The sequence below is a fragment of the Symphalangus syndactylus genome, chromosome 9 (assembly GCF_028878055.3).
Source record: "Symphalangus syndactylus isolate Jambi chromosome 9, NHGRI_mSymSyn1-v2.1_pri, whole genome shotgun sequence".
In the NCBI taxonomy this organism is placed as follows: domain Eukaryota; kingdom Metazoa; phylum Chordata; class Mammalia; order Primates; family Hylobatidae; genus Symphalangus; species Symphalangus syndactylus.
This window is the reverse complement of record NC_072431.2, coordinates 44899512-44926214: the sequence shown is the minus strand read 5'-3', so window position 1 is coordinate 44926214 and position 26703 is coordinate 44899512. Positions and strand designations below refer to the sequence as shown.

The window sequence follows — 26703 nt, the reverse complement described above, 5'->3', positions numbered from 1 at the left end:
CTGCCAAAATGTACATCAACCCAGGAAGATTTTTAAACTTAGCTCCTGATAAATATACATAAAACATAGGTGAATATTTTAAAATATAAATGAAAGAAAAAATCAACTTTGCTAGGCACTTAACACATTGAGGTTGTATTAATACCATAGTCACATTTCTAGTTCTTTATATTTTATATAAGCTTTGAATGTAATGTAAATTAGCAGTGATGTAAGTGGTCTTTCTGTTAGAACTTAATTGCCTCCTTTATGAATTTTCTCTAATTCTTGCTTAACTTGAACACTTTCTGTAACTGCCTGTCCAAAATATAGCCCCTTCCCTAGGGATTTGTTCTCCCTGTCCTCTGTTTTTCCCTTTATTGCCATTATTGCAATAACAATGTTCTTATTAATCTGTTTGATTTTATCTGTCTTCCTCATTAGAATGAGGTTCCGTAGGACAGAGACCAGGGTAATCTTATTCTCCCTAAATCAGTGGTTCCCTAGTACCTTGACCATGCCTGGCTCATAATGTATACCCCCAAAAATATTTGTTAAAGATATTCGTTAATCTGCCATTTACCATCTTAGTCATATACCAAAAACCCTGCTTGCTACCTTAACTTTATCACTAGCCTCCTCCCTTTGCCTATGTTTTCACCAAAGATTTTGTGGTTGAAGACATTCTATTTCCATTGTCTATTTGGTAGCTAGGTAGAGAGATAATAGTCCCCCTTGATCCCATGACCATAGTTGAATGGAGGTTGAGGGGTTGGGGACTGTTCTTAGACTCTTTAAGCCTTGAGCACATTTCCTTTATTTGATCAGCCTCTGAACTGTAATTCATTCATATTTGAATGGTGGGCATTGAGGCTGTTGGAATCATTATTTATTCGCTTATTCAGGTACCCTATGCACTAAGTAGCTCTTGTGGCACAAATGAATCACCTTTTATTTATAGTATTTCTATAGAAAAAAGAATTGAGTTCCAAACATACAGTTTTGAAGATAGAACCTGTTTGTAAATGGGGATTAACTTTAGTAGAAAATTGGCTACATTGCCTATATGTTATCTATTGCTATAATTCTTCATACAGATAACCACAAACGTGAATAGCATAAAAATTAAAAATAATTAGGGTTTATTGTACATGCATTGGAATGCTCATCAGGTGGCTCTTCTGATATAGTCTGGGTGGGCAGGGTGATTTTCTGTTCTCCATTGAACTTGCATTCCTCTGTGGAGGTATTGGCTGTCTGTCAGCTGAAGTAGGATGGCTTTAACTCGGGGCTACTCAACATTTGCTGTCATCTTCCTCCTGGTACCATTAGGCTAGCCTGGGCATGTCCTTTTAATGACATTGGTGGAGGGCAAGGGCACAAGCAGAAACATACAAGTGCTCTTTTGAGCCTCTGTTTTTGTCACGTTTACCAACATTCCGTTGGCCAAAACAATTTCACAGGGGTGAGTCAAGAGTCAGAGTGGGGCACTGTGAGGACTCAAGGCAAAGGGCATGGCTACAGGGAGGGGTGAAGGATTGGGACAATTTTTTGCAATATATTATATAGCCCATACAAGCTAATCAAATCAAAGTTTATAGATCTAATGGAAGCATATGATTTCTGATTTCCTTCATGAAACACTTATCTTTTGGGCTTTACTGATGCCCAGTCTCTTTTTGATAGGCTGGGGGAAAGTCAGAGAAACCAGAGATGGGAAAAGGTTGAAGTGAGATCTTGAAAGGGATGGGTAATTATTAACTATTAGCTATTGCATGCATTGTATACTTTCAGAGGTACCCGGCTCATCTCCTTTTATAGGACACTGAAGCCCAAAGCAGTACAGTGTATCACCCACATTCCCCCCACCATGTTAATGACACAACCAAAAAGTTGCAACTCAATCATTCTAAGCCCAGAGCCATTCTCCACAATATCTTTTAAGGTACATTCTCCCTAAACGGCCTCGTATGCCTCCCTGACCCCGTCACTCCTCACACAAACAATCACTTTTGTAAATGGTTTATGTTTGAAAATTGCATTGTTATCACAATTCACCATGAAGAGTGGGTTCTTATTTTGAGTTTTCCTTTTTAAGTTTACACATCATACCTTAAAGCAAAATAATCCCCTTATGTGTGTGCATGTGAGTACGTGTTCATGTGCACACACACGTGCATACACACACATGCATGCCTACACACAATCATTCACACACACACACACCACACACTATTTTGCCCTGCCTTTACCTGAGTATTTTGCCCTGCCTTTACCTGAGTATTTATAGTATAGTATTCCCTATTTTGCCCTGCCTTTACCTGAGTATTTCCAATCAGAAAGGGACATTTTGAATATAGTGGTTATATTAAATCAGCTTGAGTTTAGTAGGTTAGCCTTTGAATTATCTTTGCTAGACCTCTAAGGGGGAGCTGCCAGAGAGGTCACTCTGACACTCTCAGTCTGAGACAATGAAGCATGTGGTATAAATTTAGTTATAAATGGGATTAAAGCTTTAGGGAGGTATTGTTTCTTACCAGCATCATTTTTCCCCTTTCTTGAAGTAGTCAAAGTGATTGCACATGACTCAGGTCAGGGCACAGGGACATGGAAGGAAATATTCTCAACATTTCAACAGTGGCAGTTTTTAATTGATGAAGTTATGGACAGATGCTATTCTAATTGAGAACCACTTTTTCTAACAAATAGAGTTTCTATACTGGTAGGTAGATATCAGATCAATAAGTCTGTGATAAGCATACCATTTAAAAGTATGCTATATTAAAAGGAAGCTTGTATGTAGACTGTCATGCATCAGAGTTTTAGACCTGAAGAAACAAGAAAATCCCAGATAGTTTTATACCTGTTTTTTTTTCATATTTACTCATTCTTCATACTCTATACATCAGTGATTATTTTTCTTTTTTTGAGCTATTTTGCATGTTAACATAGTTGCCAAACTTTGACTCTGAGGAAAGCAATATTGCTGTCTCCAAAATATTTATATTTGAGGCCTATCTTTTAGACAGTTACATTCTAAAATGTGTGTGCTTCTGCATTTTTCACTTAAAATATTTCTTATTCTGCTCTGTGCAAGGTCATTGAGGATTAAGACAAAGTTTTCTCTACCACCATCAACCTTCATTCTTTTTGGTGGGTAGATTTTATATTTTGTTTCTCTAAACAAGGGAAAACAGTTATAGTTCCACCTCTTGTGTGCTTCCTCTCCTATGAGTTGTAAGCTCAGTATCTGCACATATGCAAGATTTCAAGTGCAAAAGAGAACAGAGTCGGAAACAGATTTTCACAGTTCCCGTCTGGGTCCTTGTGTAAGTGCCAATGTAAAGCTATTCGGTGATTAGTGAAAAACAGTATAATGTTGCCTGGCTCTAAAGAAACAGCTTTGAAAATCTAAACTTAATAAGCAGATCAGTTAGGTGGGGGTTTGGGATTATTGTATCACATTCCAATGGCATGCAGTGTTGTCAAAAACTTTTTTCTCCAGAATAAAAATTACAGGAGGCATAGAGTTACCTTTCAAAATGTCAGGAAAGAGGGTTGGGGAAATTAGTTAGGAATAATGAAAATATATCACTTATATCTCAGGAAGCATACACTGTGAGCATCTGGGTATCTCAGGGTAAGGGGTAGATTTCATGTGGGTAAGGGAGGAGGAGGTTTACCCTGCATCCAAGGAGGTAAATGGATTAAGCTGAATGTCTGGGAAGACGAGGATTGCTGGGTGGAGTTGTGAGGCCCAGGGCTTGGGGGTACCATCAGATTACTTGCTCCTCAAGTTTTGGGAGCTAATAATACCTGCGCTTGCATTTCCCTGCAAAGCAAGGGATACCTTCTGGGATAAGTCCCGAGGGAATCACTCATAACTATTTCTGCTTCCCTCCCACTTATTCAACATAAATCTAGGGCCTAGTTTGGGGTTAAATTCAGATTTTACACATTTATGTCTCTGTCACATTTCTTGCCACCAACTTACTGAAGTCTGAAATTTCTTTAACAAGAGAAAGTATTCCATCCCATAGTTAGAGATATAAGAATTTCAATACCTGTTTGTTTTACACAGCGAATGGGATTAGGCTAAACTTAACAGTAATTGGAAATGTATTCTGTACCTGATAATAACTAGAAAAAAAACAAAGACAAACAAGTAAGCCTTTCTGATTTCTCTTGAGATGTGGGAATTGTACAGTAATTACAATGAGAGGTAAGTTTCATGAAGATAGAGATCACCCTGTATCTTTCTCAGTTATATTCCTTGCGTTTGTCACAGTGTCTGAGTCATAACAAAGGATTTCCATTTTTGTAAGTAGATGGACACATGGATGATTCTAGTATCATAAAGACTATTTAAAAAGGTATATACAAGATAAAATGTTGACCCAGAGGAAGCAGTGAATAATTTTGCCCTGGAAAGATGCAGATAAAGGGAGACTTTCTGCATCCCTCCAGGAGATGCAGAACTAGACATTTGAACTCGATCATGAGAGATGAACAGAAGTTTCTCAGAATTTCCAGGATGGTATCCGGCCAGAAGAATAAGTATGTGGAAAGGCATGGTGGGAAATGACATGAATGTTCAGGGAGCTACAAATAATTTCACAATTCTAGGTAGTATGAACCATGGCAGACGAGGATCATATCATGAATGGCCTTTTTGTGTAAGTGACATCTCAGATTTGAGTCAAGACAGCTGCCTCTGGGAACCGGGGAGTGGACATAGAAAAACAAGGACCATAGGAACTTGTTTCCACCTCACATTTTAAACTGAAGTTATCCTTGCTTACCTGCAGTCGTATTCAGATTTAGATGCTAATTAGGGAACATTTGTTAGTATGGAAGCAGCAGAGCTTGAAGAACTATAACCTATACTGCTCCAATGAGATTTTATATTTTAAACACATATTAAAAGAAAATTTTATCTTTTTAAAGTCACCTTAGAGTCAGATGAATGTGTAACTATTTTCTAAAGGAACTATCATTTCATAAATGGAATTTCTGCCTGGTTCCTTTAAATAGTGACTTCATTTAGGATTTAAAATATTTCATTTACACATGGCTTTCCAGAGGCTTCAAGGCACACCTGAATGGGTGAGCATTTCTCTTTGCCTATGGTGAGAGCAAGCATGACTTAGATTTCCTGTACTACCAGGTGTGTGCCTTTGTGGGGCAGGGTGTTTCCTTGTTAGATATATAAATTAACCAGAAAGATTGGGTGGGATAGGTACTGTGTTATTTTCTTAATTTAAGGAGAAGATTTATAATGGAAATTTTATTTGGTTTCTTTGGACTGTTTTATAAAATGTATTCCAATTTTAAGCAAGCAACCATACATTAATAAAAATTGATTTCTTAAGCTTAAACTTCAAATATACTTATGATTTTAAGCAACTTTAGGATCATGCTGAGTTGAAACTGTGGAACTGCTACCCTTCCCACTTATAGCTCAACTACTGCTATTGTCATTGTTGTTTTTTTCTTCTACTTTCATTCTATTAATTGTTAGACAAAATAACTCCTTATTTTGCATGTTGATGTTTAACATGTTCTCCACTTGATAGAGCATTTAATTTTGGGGGGACGGTTCTTAGCCGATTATATTAGTTCAGTGGTTTTAGAATAAGACGTTTGTGGGGAGGGGCAGCAGAATCTTCATTCATTGATTCTCTCTTTATAACCTTGCCCTTTTAGCTGGAACAGATTACTTCTGTAGTGCTGCTAGCCCTGCACAGACTGAATCACAAGGAAGAAACTTTACATAAACCATTTATACTAAATGTTTGGTATGCTGGCAACATAAATCAACAACAATATCCATTACAAATTCATCCCTTTATCAGTATTATCTTGATAGAACTGATCCCAATGTGTGGGAATTTGAACCCTGCTTCAATACATCTAGCCCTAGATAATTAATTATTCAGGGCACAGAGAACCTGGCCCCTGCAATGTAGAGTAATTCTTCCTGGTCAGCGTTAACTCCACTGGCAATAATAAATAGAAAAAGTCTCTAGTGATGCCAGTATTTTAAAGTGATTAATCATCTTTCCCCCCTTCTCCTCCCCCTTAGTTTTCTTTAACTAGGATTTTTCAGCAATAAATCTTTAACAATACAGGTAGGAATTGTTCTGTAATTAAATTTTGCACTGCTTAATTTCTTACTTTTTATGTGTGATTAAAAAAAATGTTACATTTTAAGGAGCCCTGATCAAAATTCAAACCAAGAAAAATCCTTTTACAGAATACTGAGAAATGCTCTATGGAAGATTAAGCTCTCGATTTTGAATATTAGATAGAGCACATACACATAAAAATACTCATAAAAATGGTTCATCAACACCAGTTGGGGTGTCAAATATTCTAAAGTTTTGAATTGCTTCACTTTCATGCTTACGATTTGTCTGTATTAGGAAAAGCCTGACATATACATATGTTCCAACACTGAGAGAATAATTACTTATTTCTTAACTTTCAGATAATTGATGTCAGCTCTGTAGGAAAGAGATATTTTCACTATTTTTATGGTACACGAAATGCACTTGCCGAAGTGGCAGGTAGATGCCTGGCTGAGAATGACCATGTATTTTTAAATTGTGCCCTGTCGAGCTGCCCAGCCATCATGTATATCCTGGGTGACAGGGACAGATGTGACATATCTGTTGTGACACACTTTTGTACCACCAGTCCGTGGCTCGAGGTGACTCCTGTCCCTCCCCTGATGCTTTCCCTGCTGCAGGACAACATAACGATGCACGGATGAACCTTGCCATTGCTCTGACTGCTGCCAGGTATGGGGCTGCCACAGCCAATTACATGGAGGTAGTGAGCTTGCTCAAGAAGACAGACCCCCAGACAGGGAAAGCGCGTGTGAGCGGCGCACGGTGCAAGGATGTCCTCACAGGTATGCCAGGTCTCTGGGAGGGAGGTATTTCTTGGTATCTTGCCTAGCTTATATAATGACTGAATTATAATTTTTCTGTCACTTCTCTTTCATTTAAGCCATGCTTCAGGGTCATATTAATTATATTAGTTATTATCAACAATGACTGGTTTAACATGAAAATTTCCCTTGTGGGACTTGGCAATTTTTCCCCTTTGTATTATAGTTGTAATAATGATAATGATAATAATAAAATGCCCACCAAATTCCCATAGCTATGAATGGATGCCTTTTTCTTTACAAAAACATGTTATTAATAAAATTAAATAAATGTGCCAAGTTTCAAAGTATCATTTGGGTGACACAGGCATTGTTACACGTTGTTAAAGTGAATCATCTTTAACTTTATTTAGATTTTCATTATTGCCCTGGCTCTAGCGTCATATAGATAGGCAGTTTCCAAATTATATCATTTCTTGAACAAAAGCTCTATGATGTACATTTTCTCACAGCAATGCTGCTCACACATTTGAGTTTTCAGGAGAAAGCGGCTTATTTACTCATTCTACTTTTTCATGTTTGGTGCTTTGACGCTGGGCACTTATAAGATCGACTAAAATCCATAATGAGAAAGTGGAATGCTTTTCTTTCTTCAATTCGGACTTGTTTTTGGTAAATTCACTCAGATGAGAGCCTTTTGTTTGGCTCTTCAATAACTTGAGCTGCTCAGGTCACTTAGTGTGATATGCAGTATACTTCACCATAGGTTAAGTTAATAGATGAATTAGTAATACACAACATCTGTTAACAGAGAAACAAATGGGGTGTGTGATTAATGCCACTTTCTTTCACAGGGCAGGAATTTGACGTGAGAGCCAAATGTGTTATCAATGCCACGGGACCTTTCACGGACTCTGTGCGCAAAATGGATGATAAAGACGCAGCAGCTATCTGCCAGCCAAGTGCTGGTGTCCATATTGTGATGCCTGGTTATTACAGGTAATTGTCTTCCAATGTGGCAGTTGTCACCCGAGAAAGAGGGTCAGGAGAGATTGTCTGGTTTATTTCTTCTTCTAGCATAACAATAGATGGTCTAACTTGCTGTTCAGAATCAGGAGAAATAAGTAAAGGAACTCTTCCAAAACACAAAATACAAACCAGACTTGGGAAGTTTTAGCCACTTATGGCAATACTCATTTCTAAGGATTAATCCTTTGGGATCTATTTTTCTTTGTTCAGTGTAGTCACCTTCAGAGACTAAGCATTCGTATTTTTGAATTCTAAGCATTCGTATTTTTGAATTAAACTTTTACTTAAGTCATTAGCAAAATTAATTTTGCAAAATTTTTTGTAAAGGATGTATTTTAGTTAAAACAATAAGACATGAATTTTGCAGAATACCCAAATTTGCTTATGAAGAATCTGAAGATGTAGGCTACCCAAGTATTCTTAGGTCTATAACTTTTGAAATACATTTTTAAAAAATATTGTAGCAAGCAAAAACCAGATATATCTAACCTATCAAATTAACAAAGATAATTGAGGATGAAGAAATGGGCAAGAGTAGAAATAAAATAAGAATAGCTGTTAAATGAAAATCATTTAAGCTGGGTGATGGGTACATGGAGCGTCATTAAACTCTTTTTATATATGTTTGAAATTTTTAATAAATTACGAAAGAAACATTTGTGTGGTTCTGGCTAAAAAATAATTACCCATAACGTACATTTTAAGGTATTTATAGAAAAAATTCATATGGCCATGCTAAGGGTATAGGGCATGTGTACTGTTTTTATTTCCATATGTGGTGAACCTAGTAGGCAAAGTAGTAATTCTATATGAAATAATGACTTATGTGCAACAGTATTCATTATGGCATTGTTTGTAGTTGAGAAATATTAGAAGCTACTTCAGTTCCTCACCTTAGGGTAATAAATAAATTATGGCATAACCACACAAGGGCATATTATATAGTCATTAAGAATTATAAACAATTTTAATGCCCTAGGAAAACACTAATGATACAATGTTAATTTAGAGTATAGGACTTGATATTTTATGTGCTGTAGGTTCTCACAATGTATATAGAAAAAGACTGGAAGGAAATATGTTAAATGTGAATGGTGATTATTTCTAGGTAATGTGATTATGGGTGAGAGTTCTTTCTTTCCATGTTTTAATAATTTTCCATAAAGGGAATATACAGCTTTTAATATTTGATTAAGTAGATGTGTTGAACCTATGATATTTTGTTTAATACTTCTATTCTCCTAGAATGCTATCCTGCTATGCTATAGATCATGCTGCCTTTTTAGTTGTTGGTTGTCCGGTAACTAAATCTTCCTGAAGAGTCCAAGATGTACCTAATTGGTACCAGATACACTTCTGAGAAAATCATTAAAGAGAATTTCTTATCCATCAACTTCCAAGATTTCCTTTGTGTTTTCAGAATGCGTATGTGAGAGAAATAATAGTCTTTAGGATTTTTACTTTGGACTGGAGACATCAAGGTGCCTCTTAAGGCACCACTGCATAAGATAATAGAAATGTATGCAGTGGTACCTAATTGAGTTTTTAAAACTGTTAACCAGAAGCTTAGTTCAAATGAAAAGGAGAAAAATAAATATATGTAAATGTCCCATATGTTTCTTGTATATAGAGAAGTTTTCAACATTAGTTCCAGATGCAATTGTATATGCTTTTGTGTTCGATTAAAAATATCTAAGGCCAGCTAGTTTATGAGTTTTTGTTTGTTTGTTTTTAAGTATCTCTAAGAATGGAGTGTAGATGTAATCATCATACGTCTTATATTTGTTTAGCTTTTACTAGATTCAACATATTCTCATGTGTTGTGCGCCTTATGTTTTCTTCACTATCATCCCATGATGTCAGAAGACACATATTATTCCCCACGGGCCTTATGTTAATTCTTTCATTAAATAATTAAATAATTTGGGACAAGCCATTTTATTTTGTGAACATTAGTTTTCCGGTCATTAAAATGGGCAAACATTCTGCTCTTTCAGAGTGTAGAGACGAGGAGATTGTACGCAGAATTAAAGTGATACCTTGCTATAGGACTTCTGGGGTTTGTTCATCACTTTTCCTTGGGCTGTGTGGCCTGGGCAAGCTACTTCTTTCAGCTTCTGTTTCCTTCTATCTTTTTGTTGTTGTTGTTGTTGTTGTTTGAGATGAAGTTTTGCTGTGTCACCTAGGCTGGAGTGCAGTGGCGCCATCTTGGCCCACTGCAACCTTCGCCTCCCGAGTTTAAGTGATTCTCCTGCCTCAGCCTCCCGAGTAGCTGGCCCGCCACCACACCCAGCTAATTTTCATATTTTTAGTAGAGACAGGGTTTCACCATGTTGGCCAGGCTGGTCTCAAACTTCTGGCCTCAAGTTATCTGCCCGCCTCGCCTCCCAAAGTGCCGGGATTACAGGCGTGAGCCACTATGCCCAGCCCCTTATATATTGATAATACCTAACTGGTATAATGTTTGACAATGATTCTTGGATTATTTTTTCTCTGTTTTATAGAGTGCTGTATCCCCAGCTATTGGTACAGTGTCTGGCACGTAATAGTGCCCAGTAAATATTTTTTGAATGAATCCTACTACATTTTTTATGTTAACTTGCTTACATTGAGACTGTTGCTTTATTTATATTAAAACTTTAATGTAACATTTATGAGATTTTTTAATGTAGAGAATTTAAAATATGAAAATAAAACATGATTCTTCAACTTACTGCCCAGGTAACCCCTGTAGACAAAAATAAATAAATAATGTAAGTACATAACTAGAAATTTCAGTCATCATAGAAAAAAATAGAAATATGAAAATGAAAATTGAAAGCCTGACTCTTATTCCCCCTACCTTTTGTTCCCTCCCCTAGTTCTTCTCTGGTAATTAATAACCTCTTCTTCCAATTCCTTCCGTAAAATCATGTTTTTACAAGCACAAATGTGGATTCTGTTAAAAATGTTGTGTGAAAGTGGTCATGTTGCATATGTTGTTCTATATTATGCTTTATACACTTAGTAACAGAGTAGATTTGGTGTCTTTTAAAAATAAAGGTATATATTACCCAGAAGTAATATTTTAAAAATTCTGAATCCTAAAAATTCAGCATTAGCTTTAGGTCTCCTGAGGCATGAAGGTGTTAGTTACAGCTAGGTCTGTCTCAGGCTAAGATGCAGTAAGTGACCTCATTCTATGTTGGGAGAAATTAATATCCCCATTTTTAGCACTGTGAGCTATAACCACTACACATCCTGTTGGAAGCTTTGAAGGAATGGTCTGCAGCCTAGTTCCCATTCAGGCTGTCTTGCAGATGAGCCCCTTCTCTTTGAATTGTGACCTAGATTAAGGGTTCATTCCCTCATTCAGGACTGACCTTGAGGCAACTGTACTTCTGGCATCCCAAAGGGTTGGTTTTCCTCTTCCTATCAAGTCATTTTCTTGGGTGATATTAGGAGATCCCAAACTGAAATGTCTCTGTGGTATCATCAGTCAATCATACTTAGCAGCTGTCACTCAACAGTTTTGACTAGGTCTTCAGGGATGAACCAAAGCTTCTGGGGCTGCCCCACACTGGCTAATGATAATTTAAGACCAACCATGTTTCAGTTAGAACCTGATCCATTTGGAAATGCAGTGAGTTCAGTAAGCATTGATTTATTGTGTGTAGGCTGGTAAAGGAAGAGTAAGGAACCATATGTGCAGTGTATCTTCTTGGGCTGTTTTCAGAAGTATCTTTATAGCATTTGTTAATTTTGTTGTAACCTTAACTAATGTTCCAGTTGTGGAATTATCTTACACCATGATAGCAGCTTTTTGGGGGAAGAGGGGAGGAAGGAAAAATTGTTTTAATTTCGGAAAACACAACACAGAAATTATTTTTAAAGCTGCTCTGTATATTAAGAACAAATCTGGAATTTCCATGAGAGTTATGGCTAGATGGTCTTCCAAAAGCAACGGTAATACACCAAATGACTGAAATACATGAAAATAATCATCTCTGTTTAGCCTACTGATGCTTTTTACTACTGACAAGAGGTCAATTTTTTTCCTATAATGTGTGTACATACTGTTAGCTCTAACACTGATTGCTAAGTAGCTAACAATAAATTGATTTCAGTTTAACTAAGGGCACTTCAGGAAAGTGATGGTCTGCATGAGAAAAATATTCATTACATTTAATCCTAGACACACACATAAATTAGTAGCAAGCTTTTCCTCCTGATGTCAAATGAATCATATATATTGAAAAAAGACCTATGCCTTGTTGCATTGTGTATACTATCGCTATAGTTGATATCCATTCTCAAACTTTAGTGTGAGCTTACAAAATTAATCCTTCATGAGAAAACAAACTTTTCCCTAAGAGAAAGTATGAATTAGGTAATTTAGAACTGATGAAAGATATTTCCAAGTGGATTCTTAAATTTTTATACCATTCGTTAATAGCTTTGTCTTCCCTCTGTGCTTGTTAAATTTATGTTTGTCACATATGTCTTCACTTAAGCAGTTGATTCTCTACAGGTTCCAGTTACATGTGTGTTGGTAACCATCATGTTCACCTTTTAAACTAATTTATTGCATTGAAAGTTTTTAAAAGATTCAGTAGTTGTGCATTTCTAATGGTATTTCCTTTTTAGGTTGATGAATATTATAATTTTATGATTAAATTTATCAGGTTTATTATTTTAGACACATCATATGATGTCTGGTCCTTGATATAGTCATATAAAACATGTTAGCATATAATTTGTTTATCAATTGTTAGAATATGGAATTTTTTTTTTGTTTCAATATAGTTCTGTTTATCAAATAGAATGAACTCTGAATCTTCTAATCTCAAAGTGACTGATGTAATCTAAGGGCATATCAATCCAGGATCAAAAAATATACTTACAAACATGTGACTAGTTTGTTCTGGGATTTTTAGATAGTTTTATGATAAATACAAAGAAAAAATGATCATATTTAGAGAACAAAAATACTTGATATTTGTAGTTTTCAATATATTAGAGTAAAAGTAAAATTATTTTCTCCAAGTAACCCTGAGTGAAGGTGGGACTCTGAGCTGAGGTTTAAATGATTGCAGACTTCCAGGGTGCTTTTTGGATTAGTTAAGTAGAAGAACTTCTACCCACTCTCTCCGGAGTGTCTCAGATAGGCAGTGAACAGTGACTTCTTTCTGCTAAGGCTGAGTAGACATGGCAAGTGTTTCATGAGGCCGAGGGTTTTTTGAAGAGAAAGACTCATACTCGTTGTGGTTTAAATAAAAGAGGTGCATAAGTTAAGCTGCCTATATGTTTCTTTTTTAATATAAAATATTATTATTATTTTTTACGCAGTTGTTAGCCTCTCATTTTTACACATTGGGATAAATCATTTTAAAAAAAATGTTAAGGGAATGATGATAAAGATAAAAATCTGACTGTACGTCTTTTTAAATTTATGTGTAAGAGGAGTTTCTTGAAATTTGTTCAAACCAAATAGAATTATGTTTCCTATTTAAAAAATAATGTTAATAGAGGCTAAAAACATATTTATAGAAAATACCAGTAACACTGGCTTGATACAAGAATCCAGTCAAATTGAAGCAGCTATCTGAAGATTTGTAGTGTTCTACTTGAGTAGGACACTTTAAGATTCCTCTCACTCTTTTAACAGCATCTCCAAATTTCTTTGAATGGCTAAGGAATGAAATAAAACATCAGCTTTTAGTGATTTAAAAACAAAATGATGGGTTTTGTTAATGTTTGTTTACAGTTGCCTCTTCTTTCAAATATGTTTTATTATTTGATTTTAGAATAGTAAATGTCAGTAAATATTTTTGACTATAGTTTTGGGAGATTTTATATAGTCTTTCAGTAGAGGCAGCGTTGTACCTTGATTTAGCATAGTACACTACTAGTGTCTTTTATGTAAAAGATTTTCATTGCTAAAGTGTTCCTCTCCTGTTTGACCTTATCCTAGGACGTTGTTATTTAGGGAATAGTAAAAAATGGAGCTCTTTTCTTCTAGATGCACTTCTTGAGATTTTTGTAACCTCGAAATAAAGTAGGAAATCTCATATTTGGTGAAGTGGCACAAGTTCATCTAGGCATAAAGTAGTAAAGAACTTTGTGATTACATTTTAGTTTCTAGAAAGGTAGACCCTTCACTTTCTTATGTACTCCTGAGAATTTCTACTGAGCAATGAAATGTCAAATGTCTCAGGAAAATACTTTGGCTATTCTTGAAAAAAGGTTGAAGACATATCCTTAATTTACCATTATAAAGGAAATTATAGACATTTATCCTGCTGACATTATCTGATGTGAATGGTCCAAGGAGTATGAAACTCAAACAGTTGGAAGTTGAAGCCCACTTTCTTTTTTTTTTTTTTTTTTTTTGAGATGGAGTCTCACTCTGTCGCCCAGGCTGGAGTGCAGTGGCGCAATCTCGGCTCACTGCAAGCTCCACCTCCTGGGTTCATGCCATTCTCCTGCCTCAGCCTCTCCGAGTAGCTGGGACTACAGGTGTCCGCCACCACGCCCAGCTAATCTTTTTTTGTATTTTTAGTAGAGACGGGGTTTCACCGTGGTCTCGATCTCCTGACCTCGTGATCCGCCCGCCTCGGCCTCCCAAAGTGCTGGGATTACAAGTGTGAGCCACCAAGCCTGGTGAAGCCCACTTTCTTAATTAGCCTTGCATTGTTGAAGTGGGGAAGGAAAGGGTAGCTCTGCTATGGAATATTATTATCATCACATTTGTTTCATTGTTTTGTTACCTAAGTTATTTTTTTCTTTTAGGAGTTTCTAGATTAGGGTAGGGGAAGTGCAAGTAATAGTTCATATCTTTTTTGTTTGCTTATTTGAGAATTAATGAATAAATAGTTTTTTGAATGCAGATTAATGTTAAACTTCTGAAATTTTCAGAAATAAATAATCCTTCTTTGTACCTCAGCCCAGAGAGCATGGGACTTCTTGACCCAGCGACCAGTGATGGGCGAGTTATTTTCTTCTTACCCTGGCAAAAGATGACAATCGCTGGCACTACTGATACTCCAACTGATGTTACACACCATCCAATTCCTTCAGAAGAAGATATCAACTTCATTTTGAATGAAGTGCGTAATTACCTGAGTTGTGATGTTGAAGGTAACTAAGCATTCCTTTAAGTTTGTCTCTCTGTGTCCATATCTTCCAAGCCATTCCAGCTCTCACTGGATAACTGCTATGTCTCCAGTCTGACTCATCTTCGCACTTGTCCTCCTATGCCTCTTAGAACATTTATGAGGGCCAAATTTTAACATAATGGGGAGAAATTGCCTTTTCTCCTCTACTTTCTATACCCACATGAAACTTATGCAGTCCTTTTCTGATAATTTCTAATGGTAAGATCAGAGTAGCCCCTCTAGCTCTGAACACTCCTGTGCTTCCAGAAAAGGATGAAATGTGTACTTCACAGTTTAATTTCTGCAGCTTAGGAAGGTCTAATTTACAGATGCAGGATATCAATAGGAAATAATTAAGCAAATAAACGAGAGGCTGGAACTGTATTTGTAAGATGCTTAATGGTCTGTTACTACATGGAAAGTATAATGTTGATCAGTGGGTTTAGCAAAGAAGGATAAGTTACTTATTTTAATGGAAAAAGCCAAAGTTTACTTCCTTCCTATTCTTACTGGGGCATTTCAACTTGACTGTCAGAGTATTTTGCTTGGTGATTTGTGTAGTTGTTTTTTTTTTTTTTTTTTTTTTTTTTCATTCAGGCCAGTCTCAGAAGTTCCCCAACATTGTGCTTCTATATTTCTTCTCTCAGTTGAGTCTCACCATGCATCTAGTCACTCAAACTAGAAATGGTATGCTTATTTTTGGTATCCGGTCTCTTTCCGTATCCAATCTAATGCCAATCTATGCTCACTCTGAATACCAGGCAGGTCCCTCAGCCACTTCATTGCTCTGGTTCACATCTGTGCCATTTCTCACTTGAACAGTTGCATTGGCCCCACAATGGGCTCCTTAGGTCAGGTCTCTATCCCTCTCCAGTCTAATCCCTCTACCAGAACTTTCTTTCTAAAACACAATTCTGATCATCACTTCTCTGCACAAATATACGCTTTAGATATCTTCTCATTGACTTTAGGAAAAATGCTAAATTCTCTTGCATGAAACATAAAGCTTTTTGTTTTGTTTTGTTTTGTTTGAGATGGAGTCTCACTCTGTCACCCAGGCTGGAGTGCAATGGTATGATCTCAGCTCACTGCAATCTCTGCCTCCCAGGTTCAAGTGATTCTCCTGCCTCAGCCTCCCAAGTAGGTGGGATTACAGGTGCCCGCCACCATGCCCAGCTAACTTTTTTTTGTTTTTTTTTTTTTTTTAGTAGAGACGGGGTTTCACTATGTTGGCCAGGTTGGTCTCAAACTCCTGACCTCATGATCCACCGGCCTCGGCCTCCCAAAGTGCTGGGATTACAGGAGTGAGCCACCGCGCCTGGCCGAAACATAAGGCTTTTTACAACTTGTCTTTGCATGTTTATATTCAACTACTCCCCATCCCTGCATTCTGTGGTCTAATCATGTCTTATTAGGGTTAATGTTGTCTTATTAGGTTTCATGTCTTATTAGATTGAACCTTCATGTCAATTTAGTTTGAAGCTTTGCTCTGGGACACCCTTTTCCCCAACTCTTCATCTTGGCAAAATTTTTATACTGGAGAAACCACCTATTCTTTGTATTCCTGTGGGATGTTGGTCATATCGTTTGTATATCTCAACATTATATTATAGGTAATAGTCCAAGATGTATTCTCACTTGAAGCTCCTTGAGGGTAAGGATTCTTTATTTGTATTTAGCTGCAAATCTTGATCATCTTATTCGTATGCTACTCATGATTGTTTTGAATTAAAATAAGCTAGTTATGGATTCATGGTTTTTGATATGGTAGCCATTTGAAAATCTATATTAAAAATAATCTTCATATATTTATATCAGAAATCTTATAATGTTGATGTCAGTGAAGGACATGGAAAAGCACTATGTTAGTCTGAATGCAACTCACTAGCATCTGTGTATCCTTTTTCCCTAAAGGATTTTTTTTGGTTATGTGATCCTGCATTTGTAAACAAAACAAACTGCTTCAAAAATGGTTCAGGTGACTCCTAGTTTAATTGACGAATCCATATTGTATAGTATTAATTGCTTTTAATCTAAAGTAATGGATGTAATTTCATTCTTAATAGAGTCTCTTTGGATATCTACAATAATTGTATAAAGTATACTAAATACATATCATTGAAATCCATGTGTGGTTAAGGTTTATACTCACACACATACACACTCATACATGGTATTTGAAAAATAGTTTGACTTGTTGAACATCCATGTTTAAATACTGAAACTGCATTACAATTTTAGCTTGGTACTTTTTTTTCATTTTGTGTTCTAGGAGGAGCTTCAACATTGGATTATATTTTAACATATTCATTATTGTTAATGAATCTTGCTTCATTTGTAATTTATCTGTATATAATATTTGTTGAAAGTGGGTTTATATCTGGGCCTGAAGATCAGGAAGTTTAGATTGTTGGAGCAAGATATAAAATTAATTCAAGAGCAGAGAACTCAATGTTGACAGTTTCCAAAATCTTAAAGTTCAAATGCAGCAAGGATGAGAAATGTAACTCCTTATCCTGCTAAGAAGCTGGATGTGCTGGAAGCAGGTGTGGGTTCCAGAAGGCTGCCGTGCCCATATTGTGGGTGGGGATCGCTACCCGTGAAGTGAGCGTGGGGCTTTAACGGAGACTGGATCACTTATGTTCTACCTATAAATACATGGAAGACTTGGCATACCTGGTTGGTCCATAAAAGTCTTTTCAATTAACATACCATTTTGTAGTCAGCGAATAGGTGAAAACTAACAAACAGTTATCGTTAATTCTGATGTTTGATAAGAGTGTTTGAAATTAATATCTAAACATTGCAAATCAGGTCTTTCTCCTGGTGATCTGGGGACATCTTGAGATTAAGAGTCCTCCAGGGTAAAAAGCAGAAATGACAGCCCTTTCCTAGACTTTATTGATTTCCCTGTGTGCAGCACCTGTCACAACTTTTCTACTTATAAACTTACTCTTCAAAAAATAATTAACAGTGACTCTTTATAGCTTCTTTTCATTCTTATTTCTAGTTGACTGAAGTATTCATATTTGAGGAATTATGCCTGGTCTTAATAAAGAGTATCAATTAGCTGAAGTATGTCTGTATCTTAAAGTGAGGCCAGTCAAATCCATATTTTTTCTCAAGGAAATTTGGTGAAAGCTGCTATTCTCTTCTAGGTGGATGAAATGTGAAAGAGAACCTCAGCTTTAGCCACCATTCAGTTATTCAATTACATGCTACTGTTAAACATATTTTAATATTTATAGTTATATGCCTCATTTTAAAAAACTTTTCCTATTATTGAGCACTTCTTATGTGAGACACTGCTAAGCAAGCATGTTACCTGTTAGATCTTTGATTCCTCCTTAACAACCTTACGAGATTTATTTAATAAGTCCCACTTTCTAGTTGAAGAAACTGAGGCCCAGTGACATTAAGCTTTTTTTGAGACGGACTCTCACTCTGTAGCTCAGGCTGGTGTGCAGTGGTGTGATCTCGGCTCACTGCAACTTCCGCCTCCTGGGTTCAAGCAATTCTCCTGCCTCAGCCTCCTGAGTAGCTGGGATTACATGTGCGTGCTACCACACCCGGCTAATTTTTGTATTTTTAGTACAGACTGTGTTTCACCATGTTGGTCAGGCTGGTCTCGAACTCCTGACCTCGTGATCCACCCGCCTTGGCCTCCCAAAGTGCTGGGATTACAGGCGTGAGCCACCGCGCCCAGCCTAAGCTTTTTGCCTATAGCTAGTTAGTATTGGAGCCATAATTTGAGTGTAAGTAAGTCTGGCTCTAATACTTGTGCTTTTAAATATTGTGCAGTACTCTGATTGTTGGTTCTGGGTTTCCTGATGGGATACTATGTGCACTAGGGAGTGGTAAGCTTATCAATTCATTTCATGGAAGCTGCTAGATACCTTTAGCATGACAATGACCTTTGCTCTGCACTGACTTTATTTGAATTAGAATGTTAAACTAGAGGAGGTTTCCTGTCTCATAACTAATCCCTTGGGCCAGTCTTCTTTACAGATTTAAAAAATAAAGTATGATTTAGATCCTAGAGCAATAGTTTTGAAATGTTTTACATTCACCAGGGTTGAAATAATCATTCTAAAAGGATTTATTAAATGGGTAAGTAAAATTCCAACAACAGTTTCTGAGCCTCCCCAAATGGCTATATCCTCAAGAAAAAAAAAGTGTCAAATCTTAACACTCCATGCTATTCACAGCAGCTGCCACACTTCTGCAAAATGCGTCGGAACAATTCTGAAAAGCATTTTGCCTGTTGGGAATAAGACCATGTCTTCTTTTACAATTTAGAAAGCTTTCCATTCACAGGCTGAATTTTCTAGATTACTTGTTTGTTCTTTTCTGAAATGGGTAATTGATAGTTCTGCGTTTCGTATTGAGTTAGGAAGAAAAATGATCTTTTGAAAAATGTATCATTAAGTCTGCTGTGTAGAGGTTAATCAGAAGGATGCAGTGACACAACTAAGCTATGACTTAACAGGATTGAGAGAGACAGAAGATTTGCTGAGTGCTTTCTCCATGTAGTTTTTCCTGGAGTCCTTCTTTAGGCAGCTTCTCTACTTGTACACAGGTTTTCACATAGGCAATTAGTAGTGTTTATAGATTGCCTGTTATTCAATTAACAACTGAGCTGGCCATATCAACTCACTGCAGACCTGCCTTTTCATTGCCAGAGATTGTACCAGGGTTATCAACTTACACAGGCTTGGATGTCTTCCAGCTGTTTAATTATAGTGTCACACGCTTTGCTTTTTCTAGTTTCATTAGTTTATAAATGTAATATGGTATCTTATTTCTGTGATTAACACTTCATTTCAGCAGGTTAAACATGCTGGTAGAGAAGTATTGATTTCTGACACTATTTCCCTTGTGTTCATTTAGATATTTTCACATGCCTTTTATTGATTATTTTTTGAAAGTGGCAAACATGAAAAAAAAAAACCCCAAAATGTATGCCTAAATAACTAATGTGAAGCTAAACCGCACATTTAGCTCTTAATTGTCACTTCCTGTGAGCTTTATTTTCTACTAATTTTTAAAACAAACACTTATCTTACCAAGTATAAGAGTAAAAATATGAATTATAGTTTGAAATAATCACATCATACTTAATTTTTTCAACTAGCTGTGAAAATTGTCTGTTCAACTTTTCTATTTATATTTTACCCTTTACATATTACATATACTAAAACCTGAATGAGTTATTTTTTGGGAATGTAATACAAATGATTCTTTAACATGATGGTAAGAGTATTTTACTTTAATATTGCCAAGTACTTTTATAGTTGTCACTTAAAAAATTAACTGGGTGCCCTCTAGGTGAGCCAGTCTAGTAAGTGGTCTTTAATGACGGATTTTTCTCAACTTTATTTAATAGTAGTTTTTTTAATTTCATCTTGTTTTATTTAAAGCATTCATGTGATTTGGAAGGAAATATCCAGTTGTTCAATATATATAGTCACTAGAAACCTACATGAAGCCTAGCATATTATCTCAGAGGCCCAAGCGTTCTTGTTGGTTTTGGTAATACCAGCTCTTATAGTTTGATATAAAAAGTTTAGAGAATGCTTTAATATTCCACTTAATATTTACTGAGAACTATATATGACCCTTTACTAGATACAGTATTTGGGGCATTGAAAAATATTATAATTGACACTGCTGGAGACTTTCAGCATGGTGAGAAAGAGATGAAGCAATAATGAAATTTTGTTAAGCTATCCTGGCAGTATGAGAACTAGAAAAAAATTGAGCTGTAAAGCATAGAGGCCATGAGTTATGTTATTTTCTTCACATGTTATACCATGGAGAGTTAAAGTGGGTGATGGTCACTTATTAATCTTGACTGTAACCTGTATGGCAGAACTGGTTTCTGGGTGAGAACTTGAGGGTGGCAGTACTCAATTGAATGAAAATGTGTTTCATTTGTTTGAATTTATGAAATTAGCAAGAGAGGAGGAAAGGTTGAAATGGTACATATTGACATGAATGACAAAGTGTTTAGGAGCTATTACAGCAGATTTTATTTTATTCTCATGAGCAAAGGAAGTACAGTCCAATTTCAGTGAAAGGATGCTCCATTGGAGATGTTGGCAAGGTGGCCAGCAGAAATAACTAGCTTAATCTACCAGACAAGTCTGAGATCTACTGCTTGGAGGCTTTTTACTGTAGAGCTGCTCTGTGCTATATGATAGCCATTAGCCACTTGTAGTCATTTAAATTTAAATTAGTTACAATTAACTGAAATTTGAAATTCAGTTGCTCAGTCAGGTGAACCACATTTCAAGCACTTAATAACCACATGCTGCTAATGGCTAGTGAATTGGATCATGGAGCTATGTACAGAATGTCTCCATCTCTGCAGTAAAGTCCATGGGACAGTGCTGATCTTGAGAATCTAGAGGTGTTTAAATATACACTTGGAGAAAGACATACTCAATTTAATAGAATCGTTGAATTTGGGTTTGTTTGTTTGTTAAGTAAAATAAAGAAATTCATTATCTTGTAAAACAAGAACTCCAGATACAAGCCTCAAGAGGTGAATAATGATTTGTCAGGGTCTAAGATACATTACCCTTATTTATCTTCACTGTACCATCCTCCAAGCTGGTTTCATCCTAAGGTTGTTTCCCCTGTGGTTGCTTCATGGCTGCAACAGCACCATGCAGAATTTATAGATATCCTAATGATACTTTATTCAGACTAGCATCTACTACCTTAAATCTTTCTTGAAAAAACTTTCGTTAGGGTTTACCAGTGTACAAGATTTCCACTGTGAGTAAACGGGTGATATGGAGAGGAACCTTTAGCTTCGTCAGTTGCTGTCTTTTATTCAAGAAGTTGGAATTAATGTCTCACATGTTTAGCTGTGCTGTGCCCCATAGACATGGATTATACCCAAGGTCCTGAGCAGTCATTACTGAATGAGTGGTGCGGAGGTATAAGCTCTTAATACTTCAGTGGCAAATAGAGTTTTGAATCATCCATAAAAACCATTACATCTCAAGGTTGGGAGGGGAACTGTTGTAGGTAACCTGATCCAACCACCTTCTGGTCTAATACTGTATAAATCCTGTAGGCCATAAAGACTAATTCATATTTTAAATAAGGAAATTTGATCGTCCTTAAATGTATCATTTTTAATAAATTTATTCCCAACATTCAACTGATATAATTCTCAGGCTAAAAAGCTGAACCCTAAGATGTCAAGCAAAGTAAATTAAAGTTCTTAACACATTATGAACTCTTTGTGACTCGGAATGTTTTCTTAACTCTTTTTTATTTTTGAGTATCAACTCCAGGAGTGAGTATTAAAAATGGTATCAATATAGATAATGTTTTACACAGTATTCCTGGATGAATGAAAAACTTGAATGTTTCTGTTTCAGACAATACAATTTCATAGATGTGCTTTTCTGCCTGTTATAACAGAAAAGGTAAGGCATTTGCCACAGATTATTTGCATATGCCTCAAATTTACTCTGCAAAGCCTAATTTTCCATCAAATAACTTTAAAATTAGTCAGAGAGCTTCAAGAGTTGGAACCAAATTCCTGATCAGTGTGGCTACCTAAGGAATTTCACAGACACTAGAGGGACTGTGGGGTGACCACAATGACGTTGTAAGTGGGTTTGCTAAGTTTTATTTTTATCTCAGAGGGTGATGCGAACTCTAATGGAAAATACTGGTAATTTCCTTGTTAGGTTTTTGGTAACGATTAAAACACTTTTTACAACTTGTTTTGAGGTTTTATATGACTGGTAAAATTGTGTAAAGCAGGAATTAATCCCCATTCCACAGAAGCCATCCAGATTAAATCTGTTTAAGAGAATGCACACATCAGAGGGGGCACAGCTAGAGATGGAATCCCAGCATTGAGATCCTGTATTGTCTCCAATGAGTAAGACTGAGAAGGCTTAGGCTTTCCTCGCCAGTTAATTATGTTAGTGTTTCAGTTACAGTGTTTGGATTATGGGTTTGATTGAACATCCTGTAGAGGTGATGGGTATCTATTCTTTCAGATTATAGTTATGTCATGTCAAGAGTGTAGCCTTTAAGAATCTATAGTAAAATATGCCAGATTAACTTGAGTTGAATTTATTTTTAGCAGAAACCTATTACTCATTTTAGATCAAGATGGAGAAATTATCTGTCATCCAACATAGCTTGTTTTGCTTATACTTGGTAAGGCATGGTTTTGTTTTATTTTGTTTTGCTTCAGTAAGAACTATTCCAATCATTTCAAAGAGTCTTTGTGACTTTTTACACAAAAAGTCTGCTAGATATATACCTAACTACTTTTCAGGTGGTGTTGTATATAAATATACAGGATGTTTACTGTACAAAGGCACATGACCAAGGGTTGAGTGGGAACTGAAATCCAGCCCTGCCCTCTGCTCACAAAACTGTGATCCCTGAATGGGATTTATGGATTTGAACTAAACCATGGACATGGTATGGGTTAATAAAGGTCCTGATACTTCCATATTCTATGTAAAATATTTCCTTAACCCTTTCATAATTTGAGACTTGAAGAATATCAGTTTATCCTTTTATCTTGATTTTTAGATTATGGTTAAATATGCAGAACATAAAATTTACCATTTTAACCATTTTTAAGTGTACAGTTCTGTGGCATTACGTACATTCACATTGTCATGCAACCATCACCACCTTCCATCTCCAGAACATTTTTGTCTTCCTCAACTGAAATTCTGTAACCATTCAATACTAACTCTTATTCCCCCTCTCCCAACCCCTTGGCAACTACCATTCTACTTTCTGCTCCTATGAGTTTGAGTACGCCAAGTACCTCATATAAGTGCAATTGTACAATATTTGTCCTCTTGTGACTGGCTTATTCATTTAGCACAATGTCTTCAAGGTTCATCCATGTTGCATGTGTCAGAATTTTCTTCCTTTTTAAGGCTAGATAATAGTTCGTTGTAAGTGTATGTTACATTTTGTTTATTCATCTGTTGATGGACACTTGGTTTGCTTCCACCTTTTGGCTATTGTTAATAATGCTATGAACAAGGTTGTAAAACTTTTCTCTGCTCCATTTCTTTGGAGTATATACTCAGAAGTGCAATTGCTAGATCTTATGGTAATTCTAAATGTTTAATTTTTGAGGAATCGCCATACATTTTTGATAGTATCTGCACCATTTTACCTTCTAACCAGCAGTGTACAGGGAGTTCAATTTCTCCACATCTTCACCAGGATTTGTTATTTTCTGTTTCGTTTTGTTTTTGTTTGATAATATCCATTTTAATGGGTGTGAAGTGGTATCTCATTGTGGTTTTCATTTGCATTTCCTGAATCATTAGTGATGTTTACTATCTTTTAATGTGCTTATTGGGCATTTGTATATCTTTTTTGGAGAAATATTTATTGAAATCTTTCTTTCATTTTTTAATTCAAGTTGTTTGCTTTTTGTTGTTGCATTTTAAGGATTTCTCATATGTTCTGCGTATATGATATATTCTTATCAGTATATGATTTACAGATATTTTCTCTATTCTATGAGGTACCTCTTCATTCTGTTATTAGTGTCTTTTTAATATTGATTAAATTTGTTTTATCTATTTTTTTCTTTTGTTGCCTGTGTTTTTGATGTCACATCCAAGAAATTATTGACAAATCTAGTGTCATAAACCTCTTCTTATATGTTTTCTTCTGAGTTTTATAGTTTTAGCTCTTATGTTTAGGTCTTTGAGGCATTATGAGTAAATTTTTGTATATGATATAAGATAAGGGTCCACCTTCATTCTTTCACATGTGGAGATCCAGTTTTCCCATTATCTTGAAGTTTTCAAGACTATATACAGTCAATTTTTTATCAATATGGGTAATTGCTGGGAGTATGATAAAGAAGGAGGGCACACATGACCCCAAGTCACAGTTGAAGCAAAATTATACTCGTGTTTCTGTTATCCAGCGATGGATTAGCTGATTTACCACAATAAATGCAGCAGGACCAGGTAAGCATTATTTTCCCAGTAGTCTATATCATCAGGCAACCTTCAGTCTGGTGCCCATAGTCAGCTCCCATAGCTAAGGCATTCCTGAAGCTGATCTACATGAAGAAGGGCAGATTCCAAAAATTCTGCCCTTGGGTCTTGCCCTTGTACCTGATAGACGAGAACCATAGCTTACCTTCTCTCTTCAGTCATTTTTAGATTAGTAATGAGTGCTGTTCAACAGCTGTCTAATTCTAATGATAAACTTAATCAGCCTGGGTATAGCTGGGCATTGTATTTTGACAGAGATAGTAAAGATATTTTCATGGCATCTTGAGTATTGAAAGAACTTCCATACAATATAACTCAAGTATAATGTACCTACTGGGAGAAGCCAGTATACCTGTTTCTGTGTCAGTGCTAAAAGTAATGGAATGAGAAAAGAAAAAAGGCAGAGTATGGAAGTTGTCAGAAGTTGAGAGACAGTACAATTTAAGAGGTAAGAATGTGGACCTTAAACTCAGAAAGAAGAAGGTTCTGATGCTGTTTTACCATATATAAGATATTTTTGCCTTGGCCAGGTTTGTTGCCCAACTTGGTTTGTTAAATGTTTGCATTCATCTGCTTTCTGATCTGTATGGTGAGAATAATAATAACCAATGCTATAGGGCTTTGTGAGATTAAATGAGATGTCTATGTCAAGTGTTTCGCACAGTGGTAGGCCTGCTGTAAACACTCAGGAAGAGGGTGGTATTGGTGAGGGGAGAAAATAATATCCTGTTACAGGTTTGTTTAATTTATTAAGGATCTTTGTCTTCCCTGAGAAGAGATAGGAAGATGTATTCTAGAAGGAAATTTAACAATTCATGCATTGTTAGGATTGGTTTTGATTGTTTCTGCTTTTTTTCTTTCTTGTTTTTCTAACTGCTCCAGGTTGCTTCAGCTGGAAGGCTGCTAACATTTGCCTCTTTTGCTTCCCCTGTGGTATCAATGTCAGTGATTTCCAAAGTTCTTCCTTTTTCACGGAAATTATCTTTGTAACAGAATAATTCTTTATGAGTTTTTCTTGCACCTGTCCACAAACTTAGTTCTCATCTTTAGGCTTTCTCTCCTTTTTAAAGTGCACACATGTATTCCTGTCACCGAACTCTTTTTATTAACTGTTTAATATTTTTATCAAAATATTTTTGAGCAATGTTCATAACGCTTGGCATTGATTCCTACCAGTGAGAAGAGGGGACGTCCTGGCAGCATGGAGTGGAATCCGTCCTCTTGTTACAGACCCCAAATCTGCAGATACTCAGTCTATCTCCCGAAATCATGTTGTCGATATCAGTGAGAGTGGGCTTATTACTATAGCAGGTATGAGATACTACCTTGTTATTTTCTTTTCTTTCTTTTTTTTTTTTGTTATAGGGACAGGGTCTCACCATGTTGCCCAGGAGGGTCTTGAACTCCTGGACTAAGGTGATCCTCCCACCTCAGCCTCCTAAAGTGTTGGGATTACAGGCATGAGCCACTACATCTGGCTTTCTGTCTTTTAATTTGGATGTGCTTTAGATATAAGTTTGACTTAAATTGTCCTGCCAGAATCTCTTTTAACTTGATTGAACAAGCATTTTTTTATTCTGAGTAAAGTTTTACACAATCCCATGTTTGTTACAAACAACAGGAAAATTCTGTTATTGGTAAG

The 26703-nt window shown here is 36.2% G+C and overlaps 1 protein-coding gene across 3 annotated transcripts in view; it reads left to right on the top strand.

The window, feature by feature from the left end:
- The window catches only part of GPD2 (glycerol-3-phosphate dehydrogenase 2), a 147302-nt gene that overhangs the window by 103842 nt on the left and 16757 nt on the right, over window positions 1-26703 (top strand). For all 3 annotated transcript variants that reach the window (XM_055292077.2, XM_055292076.2, XM_055292079.2), the window contains 4 exons: window positions 6731-6895; window positions 7729-7873; window positions 14829-15022; window positions 26238-26372. In XM_055292077.2, the coding sequence (XP_055148052.1) occupies window positions 6731-6895; window positions 7729-7873; window positions 14829-15022; window positions 26238-26372 (639 nt within the window). The remainder of the gene's footprint in view (window positions 1-6730; window positions 6896-7728; window positions 7874-14828; window positions 15023-26237; window positions 26373-26703) is intronic.